Source organism: Erithacus rubecula (genome assembly GCF_903797595.1).
Source record: "Erithacus rubecula genome assembly, chromosome: 15".
Classification (NCBI taxonomy): Eukaryota; Metazoa; Chordata; class Aves; order Passeriformes; family Muscicapidae; genus Erithacus; species Erithacus rubecula.
In genome coordinates this window covers 4,478,883-4,493,696 of record NC_136667.1, presented here as the reverse complement: position 1 = coordinate 4,493,696, position 14,814 = coordinate 4,478,883, and the positions used below count along the sequence as shown (strand labels likewise).

Here is a 14,814-nt window from a genome sequence, read left to right as displayed (position 1 = left end):
CCTCAGCTCCAGCTACCCTGCTCATCCCCACCTGCAGCTCCCCTGCTCATCCCCTCAGCTCCAGCTATCCTGCTCATCCCCACCTGCAGCTCCCCTGCTCATCCCCTCAGCTCCAGCTATCCTGCTCATCCCCTCAGCTCCAGCTCCCTCCTCTCTGCTCCTCCCCTCACCTCCAGCTCCCTGTGCTCATCCCCTCACCTCCAGCTCTCCTCTGCTCACCCCATTCCCCTTCCCCACTGCCACTGCCTGTGCTTCCCTGTGGTGAGCAGCAAGGCAGGGCTTGCCCAGCTGCAGTTGCCCAAACTGGGAAGGCTGTAGGGGTTGTTAGACATTTCCCCCCATCTTGGGCTCTTAGTAATAATTGATTATAGAATATTTCAGTCATACCATAGGAGAGATTAAAATGTAGACCTCTTGATTTGGATCCTACCTTGCAGTACATATATAATTTTCTTCTCCTGTGGGTTTTTTTTCCATTTTATGGCTCTGAAAGTTCCCAGGTTTTTTTAATCCTCATTTTCCCCATGATTGTTAACTAACACCTCAGAGAAATCTGTCCCTTTTACACCAACCTTATGTTTTGTAACAAGTTCAGAGATCTGTTCTGCCCATGTGATGTTTCCCAGTAGGTGTGAATCCCATATCATACAAATTGATGTCTACCATGATCATAAATCAGTTTTCTGATCCTTCTTGGGATCAGCCATGTGTGCTGCTTGCACAAGGAAGGCTGCTCTGGTTCACTTACACCAGTGCCTTGGACAGATTAAAACTCATGTTGCAAACACAAATCCTACTGTAATTATTTTAATGCTTGATCAAAAGTAGGTTGCCCTGCAGTACTTGTACCCAGCAGGCCATGCTTGAATGATTATTAGATTAACTGTTAGTTTTATTTTTAAAACTTAGTATCTTCTGAACAGAGCTCACACTGTGCATTCCTCTTGATCCTTTTGAAGTCTGGTTCTGACCTGCACAGTCTGTAAGTCAAGACCTGCCAGTTCTGGACCTTTGTGAGACAAATCTGTGCCTACTGAAAGAAATTATTCTGAATGTGCCAAGAATTTTCCTTGCTTGTAATAGAAGCAGAACTTGAAATAATATCTACAATGAGCTGTTGTGCCACTTGGCTCTGAAAATTTTACTGATTGGTTGTGACATGGAAGAAGGTTGGTTTGAAGTGACAAACATAAGGATCAGTAGTTATCTGAGAAGGGACTGGTTACAGGGTTCTTGCAATGGGTTTATTTCATCCCCAAAATTTTGGTTGATGTCACGTTGAACTGTTGGAATTCATTCAGTTTCTGTTGCTGGATTGGAGTTGCTACAGTTCAGCTTTCAGGAAGGTAAAAGTTAATTCTGTGCCCAGAATTTGAACCTCTTTCTGTCTTTATCTGATGCCTCTCAAGCATGAAGTTCCCTATTTGTTCCATCTGATGCAGCACAAGTGGCAGAGCAAAGAGCAAATTGGCCTTCCTGGCCTGTGCACAGCAGAGAGGCTGGAACTGGAGATGCTGTGTGGGGTGGCATGAGCCCTGCTCCTCAGGCCCAGGAATTCCTGTCCTGGGAGATGCTGCAGAGCAGGCTCATGGACTGTGCACCAGCAAGATAAACAATCCCTTTGTTATCAAGCAGCCCCAGTCCTGTCAACAGAAGGGCTTCAGGGAGGATTTACCATAATCACACACCTTTTTATCAAACCAGCACTCCAATGCTGCATGTGCAAATGCAGCAATAATTTGATATCCCTGAAGTGCAGGCAGTGGAATCTTCTGCTCCCTGTACTTTGTTCTGCTCTGGCTGCAGCAGCCTCTTCTCAGAGCTGCCCCCCTCAGCTGCTGCTCCTCAGGCTTTTGCCTCCCAGCCAGGAATCCAGAGCAGCATGTCCCTGACTCCAGCTTGGGACTGAGCTGCTGCCTGCCTTGGGCTTCCCAGCCAGGACTCCTGCATCCAAACATTGCCCAGAAAAGCTGGAGGAGGCTGGTAATGTGCATCAGTTAAAAATGGAGAGCAGGAAAGTCATAGGTTTGATCTCTACTGAGTTGAGAAGTCAGAGTGAGGGAATTGTGTGGTAACTTGGACAACAGTGAACTTGCACAAAACTTCTGGGTTCCTTTAGTTGAGGTTTGACAACTGGTTTATTTATTTATTTATTTATTTATTTATTTATTTATTTATTTATTTATTACCTTAGTTTTCCTGGGAAGTGGCTGTGTGTGTTTAGGGCATTTGTGTGCACAGTGAGTGAACAGTGCCACCCTGTTGCCTTTACCTGCACAGACTAATCCTTAGTGGGAAATGTGATGGGAAAGGTTCAAGTTCCAGTTAAACTTCTGACAGATGTAAGAGCTGGAGTCCACAGTTGCACAGTTGCCACCCCTATCAGGAATCAGCAATGACATCTGGGAACATCAGGGTTTCTGGTCAGCTGCTTCTGCAGGAGGAACATCCACACCAGACCAGTGACAACACCTGCTCTGTGTGGAGTCTGTCCCTTTGGGAGAGGCTGGAGCACCTCACAGCAGCATCTCACTGGGACATAGAATGAATTCCCAGCTTGTCCCTTTGCAGCCAGACCAGTTTGTGTGCTGTGAATGCTAATGCCACATACCTGTGCTGGGGCTGGATTTTGCATTTGGCCACAGGAAAGACTTTGCTTGGTGTGTGTTGGGTGACACCCCAAACTGAGTTGAGATTATTTCTGACACTTCACTCCTCTGTCTTTTATTCCTCTCCCCCCTGCCATGGTGAAGGACTACAATGCTTTCTTTGAGGCACGGGAGAACAACGCCGTGTACGCGTTCCTGGGCTTGACTGCACCTCCTGGCTCAAAGGTAGGTGAGACCCTCCTCACCTGAGCCTGTGGCTTCCACCTCCTCCTCCTCTGCTCACAACAGGATCTGCTACATCTGCTGTCATTGCCCCATCCATCTCCCTGGGAGATACTCAGTCTCCAGAGGCTCTCAGGCTTTGGTTTCAAAAGAGTGGTTAATATTTGCACTGAAGAATGCATAAGAAACCTAGTTGAAAAAAATTATCTAAAATCAAAGAATGTTTTCAATTCAGTAAAAAAAAAAAATAATTAATTTGAATTTTTTATGAGATTTTTTTACTAGAAAATCCCTTGAACCTACAGCTACTGTTTCTGAAATAGCATGGTCTTGCTTAGAGTAATTTTTTCCCCTGGCTTGTTATCCAAAGCTTATTTTCCTTTGCCAATTATGAACTGGGCTGCTGCTTTGCGGATGCAATGGGCTGGAATTCTCTTTTTGATTTTGATAGGATAAGACAAGCCTGCTTTATGCATTTCACTTGACAGCAGCAGGATCCTCCAGGTCACTTCCAGCTTTCCTGTTCCAGTGGATAAACACGCCGCTCCCTTTCAGCTTTACTCGTGTACAAGTCAAAGGTCGTGCTGTGCACATCACTAAGAGACCTAATTTTAAAGGTGGATGGTGACCCATGAGCAGGGAGCACTGCAGGTTGTGGGGCAGACTGAAGCAGTTTTGGGAGCCAGATTTCCAGCAGTAGCTCCACTGGGAATGGTGTGATGAGGAAAAACTGCCTCGTGCAGAACTGCACAGAGCAGAGCCTGGGATCTGCAGCCCAGCATTACTGCTGCTGGCATCAGACCAGCTGCTCACAGCACCACAGTCCTGCTGAAGTTCCTTGGAACATCTGCACTGCACTGCTCAGCAGAGTGTGCAGGATGGAGCCAAGGAACCAGGGAGCAATCCTGACACTGTGGGATGCAGGAGAGCTCGTGCCTTTCCCTGGGGAAGTGCAGTGGTACCAGAGAGCAGCTGCTGCCACAACAAATCAGGTCACCTATCTCAGGAACGTTGGGAACGTCACTGCTTCCCAGGAAGGAGCAGCATGGCTGTCAGGAGCTCTGCTTCTGTCCTAAGGGATGCTCCAGTTCTGTCCTCACCTAAGGAAAAGGTGAATTTTATACAGGAGGAATAGAATATAGCTGTACTCAGCTGAATTTCCATGTTGTTTTGGGCTGATGACAGTAAATAACATTTGCAGAAGTGACCTTGTACCCCCTGCATCCTGCTCTGGGGCTGGCTTTGGGAGTCCCTTCCATAATTTGGATGTCCAGTCAAGTCAGTTGTGGGCTGCTGAGGAGGGTACACAGATTTGTAGGTGTGTAATCAATGTTTCCAGCATAGCTGTGTGCAGCTTGGATATAATGATGTAGGGAATGACAAGGCAACTGCAGAAAATGGCAGGAGGCTGGGAGCAGCCTTGGCAGGAAACTCCATTCAATGCCATGGGGAGAGACTTGGGAGGTTATTTGACTCTCAACACAAGATTTGGTTTGTTCTTTGGGTCTACAAACTCTGGAGAAGGTTGGCCTTTAGTTTATCTTAAATATATCTCTACTTCAAGCAATAGGGGTGGATTTTAAAGGGAGAGGATTTTGTGAGTTAAAAGCTATGTTTAATTATTTCTTTATTAAGGATTTAAGGACTGAAAGGATGCTCATTGAGGGGCCTTGCAGGAGAAATAAGGAAAAGTATGAAAGAGGGAGTGTCAAGCCTGGAAAGCTGAGTCTCTCCCAGATAACTTGCAGGCCTATGCCCAAGGAAATGGAGTTTTATCTCTAAGGAAAATAGGTTAGCAGGTTACTTGTACCAACCTTCCTGGGCATGAGAGAAATACCAGGAATCCTCTCCAGCTTCCAACTTCCTCTTCTGAAGAGAAGTACTTTGTCTTGCATTAAAAAAAACCCCAAAAACAAGTCAGTGAGGTGTCACCATTGCAGTGCCCTGGGCTGGTTAAGGGCATTGTTACAAAGCCAAGAGAACCTTCTCCTTTTTCTTACCATTCAAACAACCACTTGTCTTTTAGAGAATATCAAACACACTGCTTTTTCCCAGGCTTTATAGCTCTTCCTGATCTTCCTTTCCTTTCATTGCTCACCTGCCTTTTGTGCCATGGGTGGCTGGATGTCCTTGCACGAGGCCTGTGGGTGCACAGTGACATTGGAGCCCTGGTGACATCCCAGCCCTGGTGACATCCCAGCCCTGCTCTCTGACCCGTGACAGGCCAGCAGAGCAGAGCTCAGGCCAGGAGCACTGCAGCTCCAAGCCAGGCTCTTCCCACGGCCTGAGTTCAAAGGCAGGATGAGGGCAGTTAGCCAGGAAAACCAGAGTGAGCCACCACGTCCAAGATCCAGGAGATGTGTGTGGGACTTCCTGCCCTGCAGCCTGGGGTCACCCACTGGGTCTCCTAAAAACATCCTACAGATTTCTTGGAAATGCCCCTCAGTCATTTCTCCTCATGTGTTTTGTTTGTTTAGCAATGCTGGCTCATGGTAATAATGATACTGAATCTGGTATCTTGAGTGTTTCTACAGAGTCACAAAATCAAATGGCTCCAGCATATCTTAGCAGATGTTGAACTTTGTCCTTTCAAATAAACCAGGCTGTTCCCACTGAGGTGCTGCACTGAAAGCACTGGGAATTCATCTCTCATTCATCTTCTTGTAGGTCATGGTGCTGCTAGCAGGTAATTAAATTAATCTGCAGTCAAAAGTACACTTGGAGAAACCAAAAGGAAATTTCTTTTGCATTTTTTCTGTTGTCATTCTGTTCCCATTTGTGATCACCTTACAAAGGCTGAAAGAAGATAAAAATGCAGGTTATTGTTTTATAATGTTCCTTCTGAAGGATATTGAGAAACTACTTATGTGTAATTCTCTTTTACTGTTTCAGGAAGCTGAAGCACTGGCCAAGCAGCAAGCATGAATTTCAACTGCCTTAAATGTCTGTAAAGGGAATTTCCACAGCTTTTTATAAAATAGTCCAACTGTCTCTGCTTCAAGAAATGTAGATGTGATTTCTAACATTTGATTGGTGCTTGCAGCATTCACTGTCCATAACACAAATTGAACACAGGATGGAAATGGGAATTTCAGGGTAGGGAGCAGGAGTGGGCTCTGATGGAAGCTGAAGCAATCAGACATGAATGAGTTACATTTAGTTTAAACTGTCCTGGCAATTCGTCCATTTTGTGTAAACTTAAAGAAACTATTTTAGTACTAAAAATGCAGATGGGTTTTACCTAGAGATCCAACTATTTAAACTATGAAAAACAGCATCTAAAACCTTGTCAGATACTAATTTAGTGCCTGAGTTGCCTCAAAAAAATTACTGAGTTACACAGTAAATTTTCAATGTCTTTCCTGGTTTCAGATGAATTTGTAGGTGGTACTGTGTAGTTTAACCATTGTAGTCACTTTGGAGAGTTGTGTTTGTCTTCTGTAGAATGGATATTTAAGGTTTGTATTGTTACACACTGTACAGGTGATAAAACCCCCAACAAACCCCATGTATTTCTCATTTAAGTGATCTGTGTGGGCTCTTTGCACAAGAAGGGCAATGGACACAGGTCCCTCACAGCTGCCTAAGCATGAGTGATGACACATCTGGGGCAAGATTCAAATGTTGCAAACAAGCCAAAACAGCCAGAAATGGCCTTTCCTTACCTGTGTAAGGGTGAAAGCCTTTAATGTATTTCTCTACAAAAATACCAGTTCACACTGCTTAGAGCATTAAACATCTCACTGCATGTTCAAGTAGGTTCATATAGTATTTTTTTCAAATGAAAAAATAAATGTTTGAATAGCAAAAGTTATTGTTATTAAGCAAGACTTTTTTTTTTTTTTTTCAAGGTTTAAAAACTTCCATTCTTATTTCCATATCATAGAGCTATTACAGGAATTGCAAATCTCTCAGTGTCTCTTGTGGGTGAATTTACCACGTGCAATATTAACCTGTGTGTTCTCCCAGTGCTCATGAGGGAACCTGTAGTTCCTGGCCATATTTGAATTCCTGATTTATCACTTTGGGAGCTTGGGAAGGAGTTGGAAGTTTGTGCTTACAAAAGCATCATGAGACAGAGGGATGGATGGATGCTGCCTTACCTTAAAGATTGACACACACACAGTTGTGCTTTTTTATTAACAGCTTTTGTCAGGAATTACTGCAGTTCTGTGAAATTTAAGACCTTTTGGGAATGGAAGTTTGGTTATGTTTTAAATCCAGCATCAGATTTTTGTTGTACACTATGATTTAATCTTTCTGAACGAGGTTTTTTTCTTTCTTAATATTGGCCAAATCTTTCTATGTGACTAAATTCCTGCTCAAGTTTTGGGGAACTGTAGAATACTAAGTGAAGTGTGGTGAGAAAAGTGGGATTTGACACACAAGTCTCTGTACCCACACCAGTTTGCTGTGCTTCCTGTGCAAGTCTGGTGAATTACAGCCATTATTTTGGAGACGCTGTAATTAAAAGCCGCTGCCAAATTCTGTCAGTTCAGCGACCCAAAACATTCTGAAACGAGGTCAATTCCTGTCTCAACGGTCAAGAAAATTGCCAAGTTTAAGAAAGCAAAGTCACTGCCCTCATCTGTCCCCCCTTTGCCATATGGGAGCATTCAAACTGTATCAGCATTCCTAAGGCAGCTCTGGTGAGCCAGGCTGAATTATTCCTTTGTCTGGGGAACAAGGCACCGACACAAACTGAAAATACCGAAAATCTCTTTGTGTTGTGTGTGTAAAACTTGAGTTTTGTTTGATGCAGATCTCTTGCATGACTTTAGGAGTGCCAGGAATCTGTTACCTCTGTGCTGGTTTTCTGTTTCCATGGGTGCAAGAACTGAATTTGTTCTTTTCTTTCTTAATTTTTTTTCCTATGTAGAAAGCAGGCATTGAGGATTTAACCTGTATGTTAACCATTCCTGTATCATTCCAATAAAGTTGTTTTAGAACACTTTCTCACTCCATGACTTGTTTGGCATGTTTTGTCCACAGTTTGAAGTTTGAAGCTGAAAGAAGTGAAATTTTCAGATGAAAATACTGCTTTTTAAAAGTTCAGGATTTATACAAGGTGAACATCAGGGATCTGCTGATGCAAATGGAGTCTGCTGTTTTGGATCTCTCACCTGTTGCAGCTAATGGGATTTAATTACTAAATGGGATTTAATTTAGGATACACCTACCCAAAATAGTGTGTCAAGGTTTGGGTTATTTCCCTCATTATTCTGCTTTCCCACTCATTCCCCAGGGCAGGGACAGGTTGGAAGTGGCTGGGACACTCAGAGCTCACCCACCCCTCCCCTGCTCATTTACAAACTGTAATTAATTAGCTTTATGCTGCTCACAGCAGGGAGCTGTGCTGTTTCCTATTTGTGTAGCCACAGGGCAGTGCAGGATAAATTTTAAGCTAAAACTTCACTTACACCTTCCCTGTTTGCTGGGTCCTGCACCACCAGAAGATCTGTGGAGTTACAGAAATTGCATCCTCTGCCTCTGACCTGGATTTTTGCCCAAATTGCAAATTTCAGTTCACAATTCTGGAGGAAACAAAAAACCTGACCTTTTTAAGAGTGGTTGGTACATTTTCCAGATCAGCACAGCCAAGCACCACGAGGCACAGGATGCCATTTCGAACTTTTATTAAATCCCCTGTGTGTCCACTCTGCTTGTGCAACTCAAAAAAAACAACCCTTACCTTGGTTTTTTTATTTAAAAGGTCTTTAAAACCCAGTTGTTACTCATTAAGGTAAAGCTCAATGAAAATAGTTTCCCAAAATCTTTAAAAACCAAGCTACACACGTGCATGCAATGTGTGACAACTTTTCCCTAGACCAGATTGCTCAAATCCTAATCCTGCAGAACAAATAAATCATTCCCAAATCTTTACCTTTTACTGAATTTCCTGCAGAAATATTCTGGGATTTATCCATGTTCTGTGATCTTGGTAGAATGTTTTAGATTGAAAGGTTCTTTATGACAGTTATGAAGTTTATTATTAAATATTTTGGACTGAATTAAAAATGCAAGAAGATTTTAAAAGTGGAGGTCATAAAGCAGAAATTGCTGGATTACTACAGGTAAGCATAATGGTAAGTACTGAATATGCAAAATATGTATGTTTAGTGAAAAACACATATATTTAGTAGAAAATATGTGTGTTGCATTAATAAAGTATGACTTGGCCCTGTATTTCTTGTAACATGAATATATAGGAACTAATGTATATTAAATGTATATGCAATTATGTATATTATTGCATATATATATTTATAAATGTTGATACACATACACAATGTAGCAAAATGCAGTTCTTATATACTATAATTCCTTATAGCCTCACAGGTTGGTTTATTGAATATAACATCAGGAATTTGGCCATTTATTCATTTTTAATTCGCTTAGTATTTCCAAATCCTTAATAAAGGAAAGCAGCACTGTAATTGCCACGTGGCCGCCGTTCTTTCCCGAGCCCTTCGGCAGCACGCAGCTTAGGTTATTTTGTGTTTACACGGAGCGAAGGGGATCATACACACATTTTATAGCCAGAGCTGCCCGAGTCCCGCCCGCCCGGTGTGAGGGGCCGCAATGGCGCCGGGCCCCGCCGCGCCTCTGCCGCGCGCCGTTGCTGCGGCAACCAGCGACCAATCAGTGGCTGAGGCGATCCCGTTCTGCATTCCCATTGGACAGTACATCTGTCAATCATCGCAAAATCCCGCCCACCCCCTACTTAAGCCGGGCGCGGCGGGGCTGTGCGTGGGGCGTTCCTGAGGTGGGGGTGGTGTGAGTGTGAAATTCCTTCTGGAATCGGAAATAAAGCGCCCGCAACCGCTGTGCTTAGGAAAAAACCTCCAACATAAAGCTTTCAATCCACTCAATATCTGTTTCATGTTTATGTGCGTGCAAAATACACAGCTTGTGCTGAAAGAAGGGATTTAGTTTACATGCAGCTATAGTTCGTATAATATCATTCAGTATGGCAGCATTTGTTTTCTCCATATATGGATGATACTATAAGAGTAATTTTTCATTTTTCTTCAATATTTATTCACTTCTAAATTCTGACATCCTTGCCTTGCTGTTTCTCTTACCTGCAGTCTGTGCTCAGCTTCTGAAATAAATGTGCTTGCATCTCATTTTATTTTTGTAAATAAAAGGGGATTTCTTTTTGCTGATCTTAGTGGGATAATACATTGATTTCCTTGGATATTAGTGCATTTAAGACCTCAATCCCAGACTGGTTTGGGTTTTTAAAGGGATTTTAAAGCTCATTTCATTTCCCCCACCATGGGCAGGGACACCTTCCATAGATCAAGTTGCTGGCTATGAAATGGAGTTGATTTGCTTTTAATCACTCCACACAAATTACCTGACTTGATTTCTTCCTCTCCCTCTCTCTGTTACTTTTGTGTTTTGTTGAGACAGCTGCACAAAAATCCCAGCTGCAGCTGGCACTAATTGCAAGTTTGATGAGGTTTAAAACTACTCAAAATTTGATCCACCCTGGTCCCTGCCCACCAAGACTGTGGGCAGTGACTCTGCTGGATTCTGTGCAGAAATCGCTTATTTAAGGTGATTAAAAATCAGGTAATTTTGAACAGCTTTTAAATATTAAATGAGTTCTGTATAAATTCGCTGGGAGTAAATATAGCTTTCGTTTTGCCTCCATAAAACCTGAAATTTTTCATGAAATACAGGAGAAAAGGAGGGACGAGAGGTAATTTTTTCATTGAACCTTTGTGACCAGAATTACACCAAACCTAATTTCTAAGGCGCAACATGATTTCCCACTGACAGGGGACAGGGTTAGATTGGATATTAGGAAAAAATTTCTTCTCTATGAGGGTGTCCAGAGAAGCTGTGGCTGCCCCTGGATCCCTGGAATTGTCCAAGGCCAGGTTGGACAAGGATATTGGAAGGTGTCCCTGCCCATGGCACTGGATGATAATTTATCTTGCTCCTGTCATTAATCAGTGTCTTTTTAGAATCTTTTGTCTTGTGCTTAGAGGAGACTCGGCTTCTGCTTCATTGGGGTTTTTTTTTCTTCTGAGAAAAAGGAAATTTAGAAAACAACAGGAAACTCTTGAGACTCTCTGTGGGCTGGCTGAGGGGAGGGTGGCTCAGTGCATGAGCTTGGCTTCAGCTTGAATGGGACACCAAAAACCACCATGGGGGCACCAGAAGTAATTTTTGCACCCCTAAAGAGCAGGTTTGGTCAGTGAGCAATGGGATTTTGCCGAGCTGCTTTCAGACTGGCACACTGTCCTGTTTGCATGTCACACACGCCGGGTATTTCATCAAAATCCGGGTGAAAGGAAGTTGCCAACTTCTTTCCCATCAGTGGCACATCACAAGACTCTAAATTTAGCTTCGTGTTTCCAGAGGGGAAGTGGTGTAACTCCACAAGTCAGCTGAGCAGCCCCCAGCTCCAGGCAGTGGAAGTGTTGGTGGAATTTGGTTTCACTGCCCAGCACAGCCCTGACCCTCTGCTCCTTCCCGGGCCCTGCTCTGGCTCTCAGCAGCTCCTCGGCGTCGCACTGTGGCCAGAAACATCTCAATTCATTTTCCAGCATCCTCTTTCAGACCTGCCCTCTCTCTGTGTTCAGAACCCATGCTCTTCCCAGCGGGATCACTTCTGTTTTACGAGTTACAGCCCTGGGGAACTGCATCATGAGTGCGTCAGGCTTTTCTGCACAGACAGCAGTGAGGAAAGGCTGGAAAGGCTGTGGAACCATCTCCCCCTCCTGCTGCTGGAGCTGGAGAGCTCTGAGCTCAGGGAAATCTGCCTTGGACCTGACTGGGCTTGGTAAGTTGGGGTTTTTGTGCCTTTTTCTTCTGCTTTGTTCCAGAACATAGAAGCAAGTATTTTTTTTTTAATTTAATTTAATTTAATTTAATTTAATTTAATTTAATTTTATTTTATTTTATTTTATTTTATTTTATTTTATTTTATTTTATTTTATTTTATTTTATTTTATTTTATTTTATTTTTAAATTTTATTTTATTTTATTTTTAAATTTTATTTTATTTATTTTATTTTTCGAAGATTACCATATTTTAGCTCTTCCTGAGCACTTTTCAATGCAATAACCCAAAATTTATCAGCAGGTAAGGAACTGGATACCCTGAGGTCCTACAGACCTGGTTATCCATATCCTACAAGACACAGAGCAGTCCAAATTCCATGGATCTTTACCAAGATTTAGACAGCCAATTTTTTTACTTTGGAAATTAATTGCTTATGAAAGTGTTGCCCTGTTTTTTGTATATGTAAGTGACTGTAGATTACCAGGTCTGCTGCCTTTCCTGCCTCCTTTGGCCTCGAAATTCCAGTGTTCCTTTCAGCTTCAGGGAGGGAACTGTGCCACAAAAATAAAGAACTCCACAAAAATAAGATAAAATTTAAACAAAAATTTGTGCTCTATCAGTGTGTAAATTTTGGGGGAAAGGTGCAAATTTCCATTTCTCAGATAACTGAAGTTTTAGAATATCTTCTGGAAGGAGCACTGAGATTGAAAAGTGACCCAATGTAGGGAATTTCAAATATACCAGGGTGCAGGGGGTTGGTGAAAAGTGTTGAGCCACAAGCACACTTTGGGTGTGCAGTTATTCAGAGATTTAAAGGATGTTTGAAGAACTGAATGATTTTTTTATGTTCACATTTCCCATTCCTCACTAAGAGCCGTGGTTCAGGTCAGACTCTTAAAGTGAAGATCTCCATTGATTTTAACACTAAGTAAATTGGAAAGGAATGATAAGGAATCATTAAATGTAGTAAATTATTTTGAGACACTTATCTCTTCACTATTATCACTATTGGGGAAGGCAAATTAACTATTTATCTTTTAAGTTCATCATTAAGAGGGACTTTGAACACATTGGATCTGCATTTTGAATACAGTTTTATTATATTTGCTGAACTGTCATTTTCTTTTGAAGCTCCTTGGCACTTCACAGGAGTGCTCAAGTCAGAAATACCTCTAAAAATTAATATGGTCTTTATTTCCTTTCTGTATCACCTCTTTAGCTCTTGGAAATGGTTGTCTTGTAATAGAAAACATTGATTAATTACTGATGGTATTGATACAGACAAGTAAAATGATTTTGATTATTTTTACAGCTTATAAAGTACAATCTGTCTCAAGTAGCCACGATGCAGAAGAGACCTGGGAGCAGAAGGAATGTTACAGATGAAGCAGCTCATTAAAGCCCTTCCTGTATCTCCAGAATGATTTCTGTGGACATGGTAAAGAGGAAAAGCATGGAGTTTAATTTTTGCTAAAAATAAATGCTTGAGCAAGAAAGAAAAATCACTGTATTTGTGAGAAGTGCACTGTTCATTAGTAATGATAACAACAACAACAATATTAATAATAATGTAATTATTCTATAATAGTTGTTGTTATATTGTGTTTTTCTTCCTGTCCCAGGGCCCCATGGAATTCTGGTGATCCCTGCTGCTCACACTTGTCACCATGCTGGCAGAAGGAATCCTAACGAGCCTCATCTATAAAGAAAGCTGTCATCAAGATAAGCCTTGCAAATCTCCTGCATCCCAAAAGGCTCAAGAGGGAATCTGGAGACAGAAACTTGTAGACTTCCCAAAAATTGAAGGCTTTGCCGATGGATGTGAGAAGCAGGAGGAGCTCTGTGCCAGGAGCAGCAAAGTGGGAGCCGGGAGCAGCCCCGGGTGGGGATCCATGGAAAAGGAACCTGCAAAAGATCAGGAAACGCTGGGTAAAGGAACTGCATCCCCAGCTCTGCATATCCCCAGGAGAGGGGGAAGCCTGGACCAGGTGGATTTGTACAGATCCTGGCCATGCAACAGCATTTACCAGAACTACCCTGACCTGCAGATCGGGGGGGACCGCGTGGGGGGCCACACGTGTGACTCGGGCTGTGTCCTGGACCGTGTGTGCGATGACCCCCCCGACGGCCCCGTCCTGCTCTCCATTGACATCCCCCCGGGCCACTCCCCTCCCTGTGAGCATCCCAGAAAGCCCAGTGGGATGTCCCTGCCTGCAGATGAAGCTGGAGAAAGGAGCCTCGTGCTGGATGAGGAGCCACTTTCCAACTCCATGCTCAACAAGTACATGGAAACCAAGGTGGCAGAGCTCTACAAACAGTTTTTTGAAGAAAGCCTGGCCAGATGTGGCTCCATAACAAACCTCCTCACCTGCAGCTGGATAAGGAACAGCGTGGACCAGATCAGTGTTCAGATCTCCCAGGAGCAGAACATAGAAACCTCCAAAGCCAGAGGAGCCCTCTTGCACTCGTTGGCTTTGTTCAGCTCCCGCAACGCTCCCAACAGGAACAGCTCCGAGTTCAGCACCCCAAACCTCCAAATCTCCAACACAGTGCCTGCAAAATGGAGCTGCAGGATGGAATTCACATCCTGACTGAGCTGCTCAGCTCAGCAGAGGGATGGGATTCGGGTACAAATGTTTCACTCTAAGCATTAGGTGGGGAAATGGAAACATTTGCACACTACACTTGATCTAATTAATGTCTTAAGTCTTAAACCCCTTTGGTAGCAGGGGAAGTGAAGGTCACTGTTTTCTGTTTTCTAATGGAGAATTTGAAATTAATCTCCAAAATACTGGTTAATCATGTATTTATAATATATAGAGAATCATAGAACTGTTAAAGTTGGAAATGACCACTAAGATCAAGTCCAACCAGCACCACTAAATCATGTCCTCAAGTGCCACATCCACACAAAAAACCATAAATTATCTGCAAAGCCATCATGCAAAGATGTCTGCAGCATTCCTGAAAAAATAGTGCAAGATTCCTGCATCTTCATTTGGAAATCTAAATGCAGATTTTTTGTGTGGAAATACTGTTGTTTAGCTCTCAAACACATTTTCTCCCCTTGCTCTTGCTTCTCAGCAAATATTTCAGCTGGAAATTATTCATTATGTCACCACTATAAAATGATAGATTAATTGGACTGTTACCTGCTTTGCAGAAGTTTTTTTTCTAATA

General features: G+C 42.9%; 2 protein-coding genes and 1 long non-coding RNA gene across 4 annotated transcripts in view; 2 read left to right on the top strand and 1 right to left on the bottom strand.

Annotated features, from left to right (window-relative positions):
* SH3BGRL (SH3 domain binding glutamate rich protein like) overlaps positions 1 to 7,795 on the top strand; it is a 30,702-nt gene extending 22,907 nt beyond the window's left edge. The window contains exons 3-4 of the mRNA XM_079319361.1: positions 2,754 to 2,834; positions 5,724 to 7,795. Coding sequence (XP_079175487.1) covers positions 2,754 to 2,834; positions 5,724 to 5,756 — 114 coding nt within the window. The 3' untranslated portion in view covers positions 5,757 to 7,795. The remainder of the gene's footprint in view (positions 1 to 2,753; positions 2,835 to 5,723) is intronic.
* On the bottom strand, positions 3,034 to 5,716 carry LOC306808636. The gene is made up of 3 exons (XR_013776083.1): positions 4,832 to 5,716; positions 4,646 to 4,719; positions 3,034 to 3,931 (listed from the first exon to the last, which is right to left on the bottom strand). It is a non-coding gene; the product is annotated as an uncharacterized lncRNA (long non-coding RNA).
* Positions 7,796 to 11,289: 3,494 nt separating the features above from the next.
* Positions 11,290 to 14,814, top strand: LOC306808457 (TLR adapter interacting with SLC15A4 on the lysosome-like). Of its 2 annotated transcripts, XM_079319069.1 has the most exons (3): positions 11,290 to 11,631; positions 12,947 to 13,072; positions 13,257 to 14,814. In XM_079319069.1, the coding sequence occupies exon 3, from the start codon at positions 13,302 to 13,304 to the stop codon at positions 14,223 to 14,225; it is 924 nt and encodes a 307-aa protein (XP_079175195.1). In that variant the 5' UTR covers positions 11,290 to 11,631; positions 12,947 to 13,072; positions 13,257 to 13,301; the 3' UTR covers positions 14,226 to 14,814. The 2 variants fall into 2 exon arrangements, with proteins under 2 accessions (XP_079175195.1, XP_079175194.1); XM_079319068.1 differs by lacking the exon at positions 12,947 to 13,072.

Coding starts and splice junctions, on each gene's coding strand:
- LOC306808457 (XM_079319068.1), top strand. CDS start 13,302: ATGCTGGCAGAAGGAATCCTAACGAGCCTCATCTATAAAGAAAGCTGT.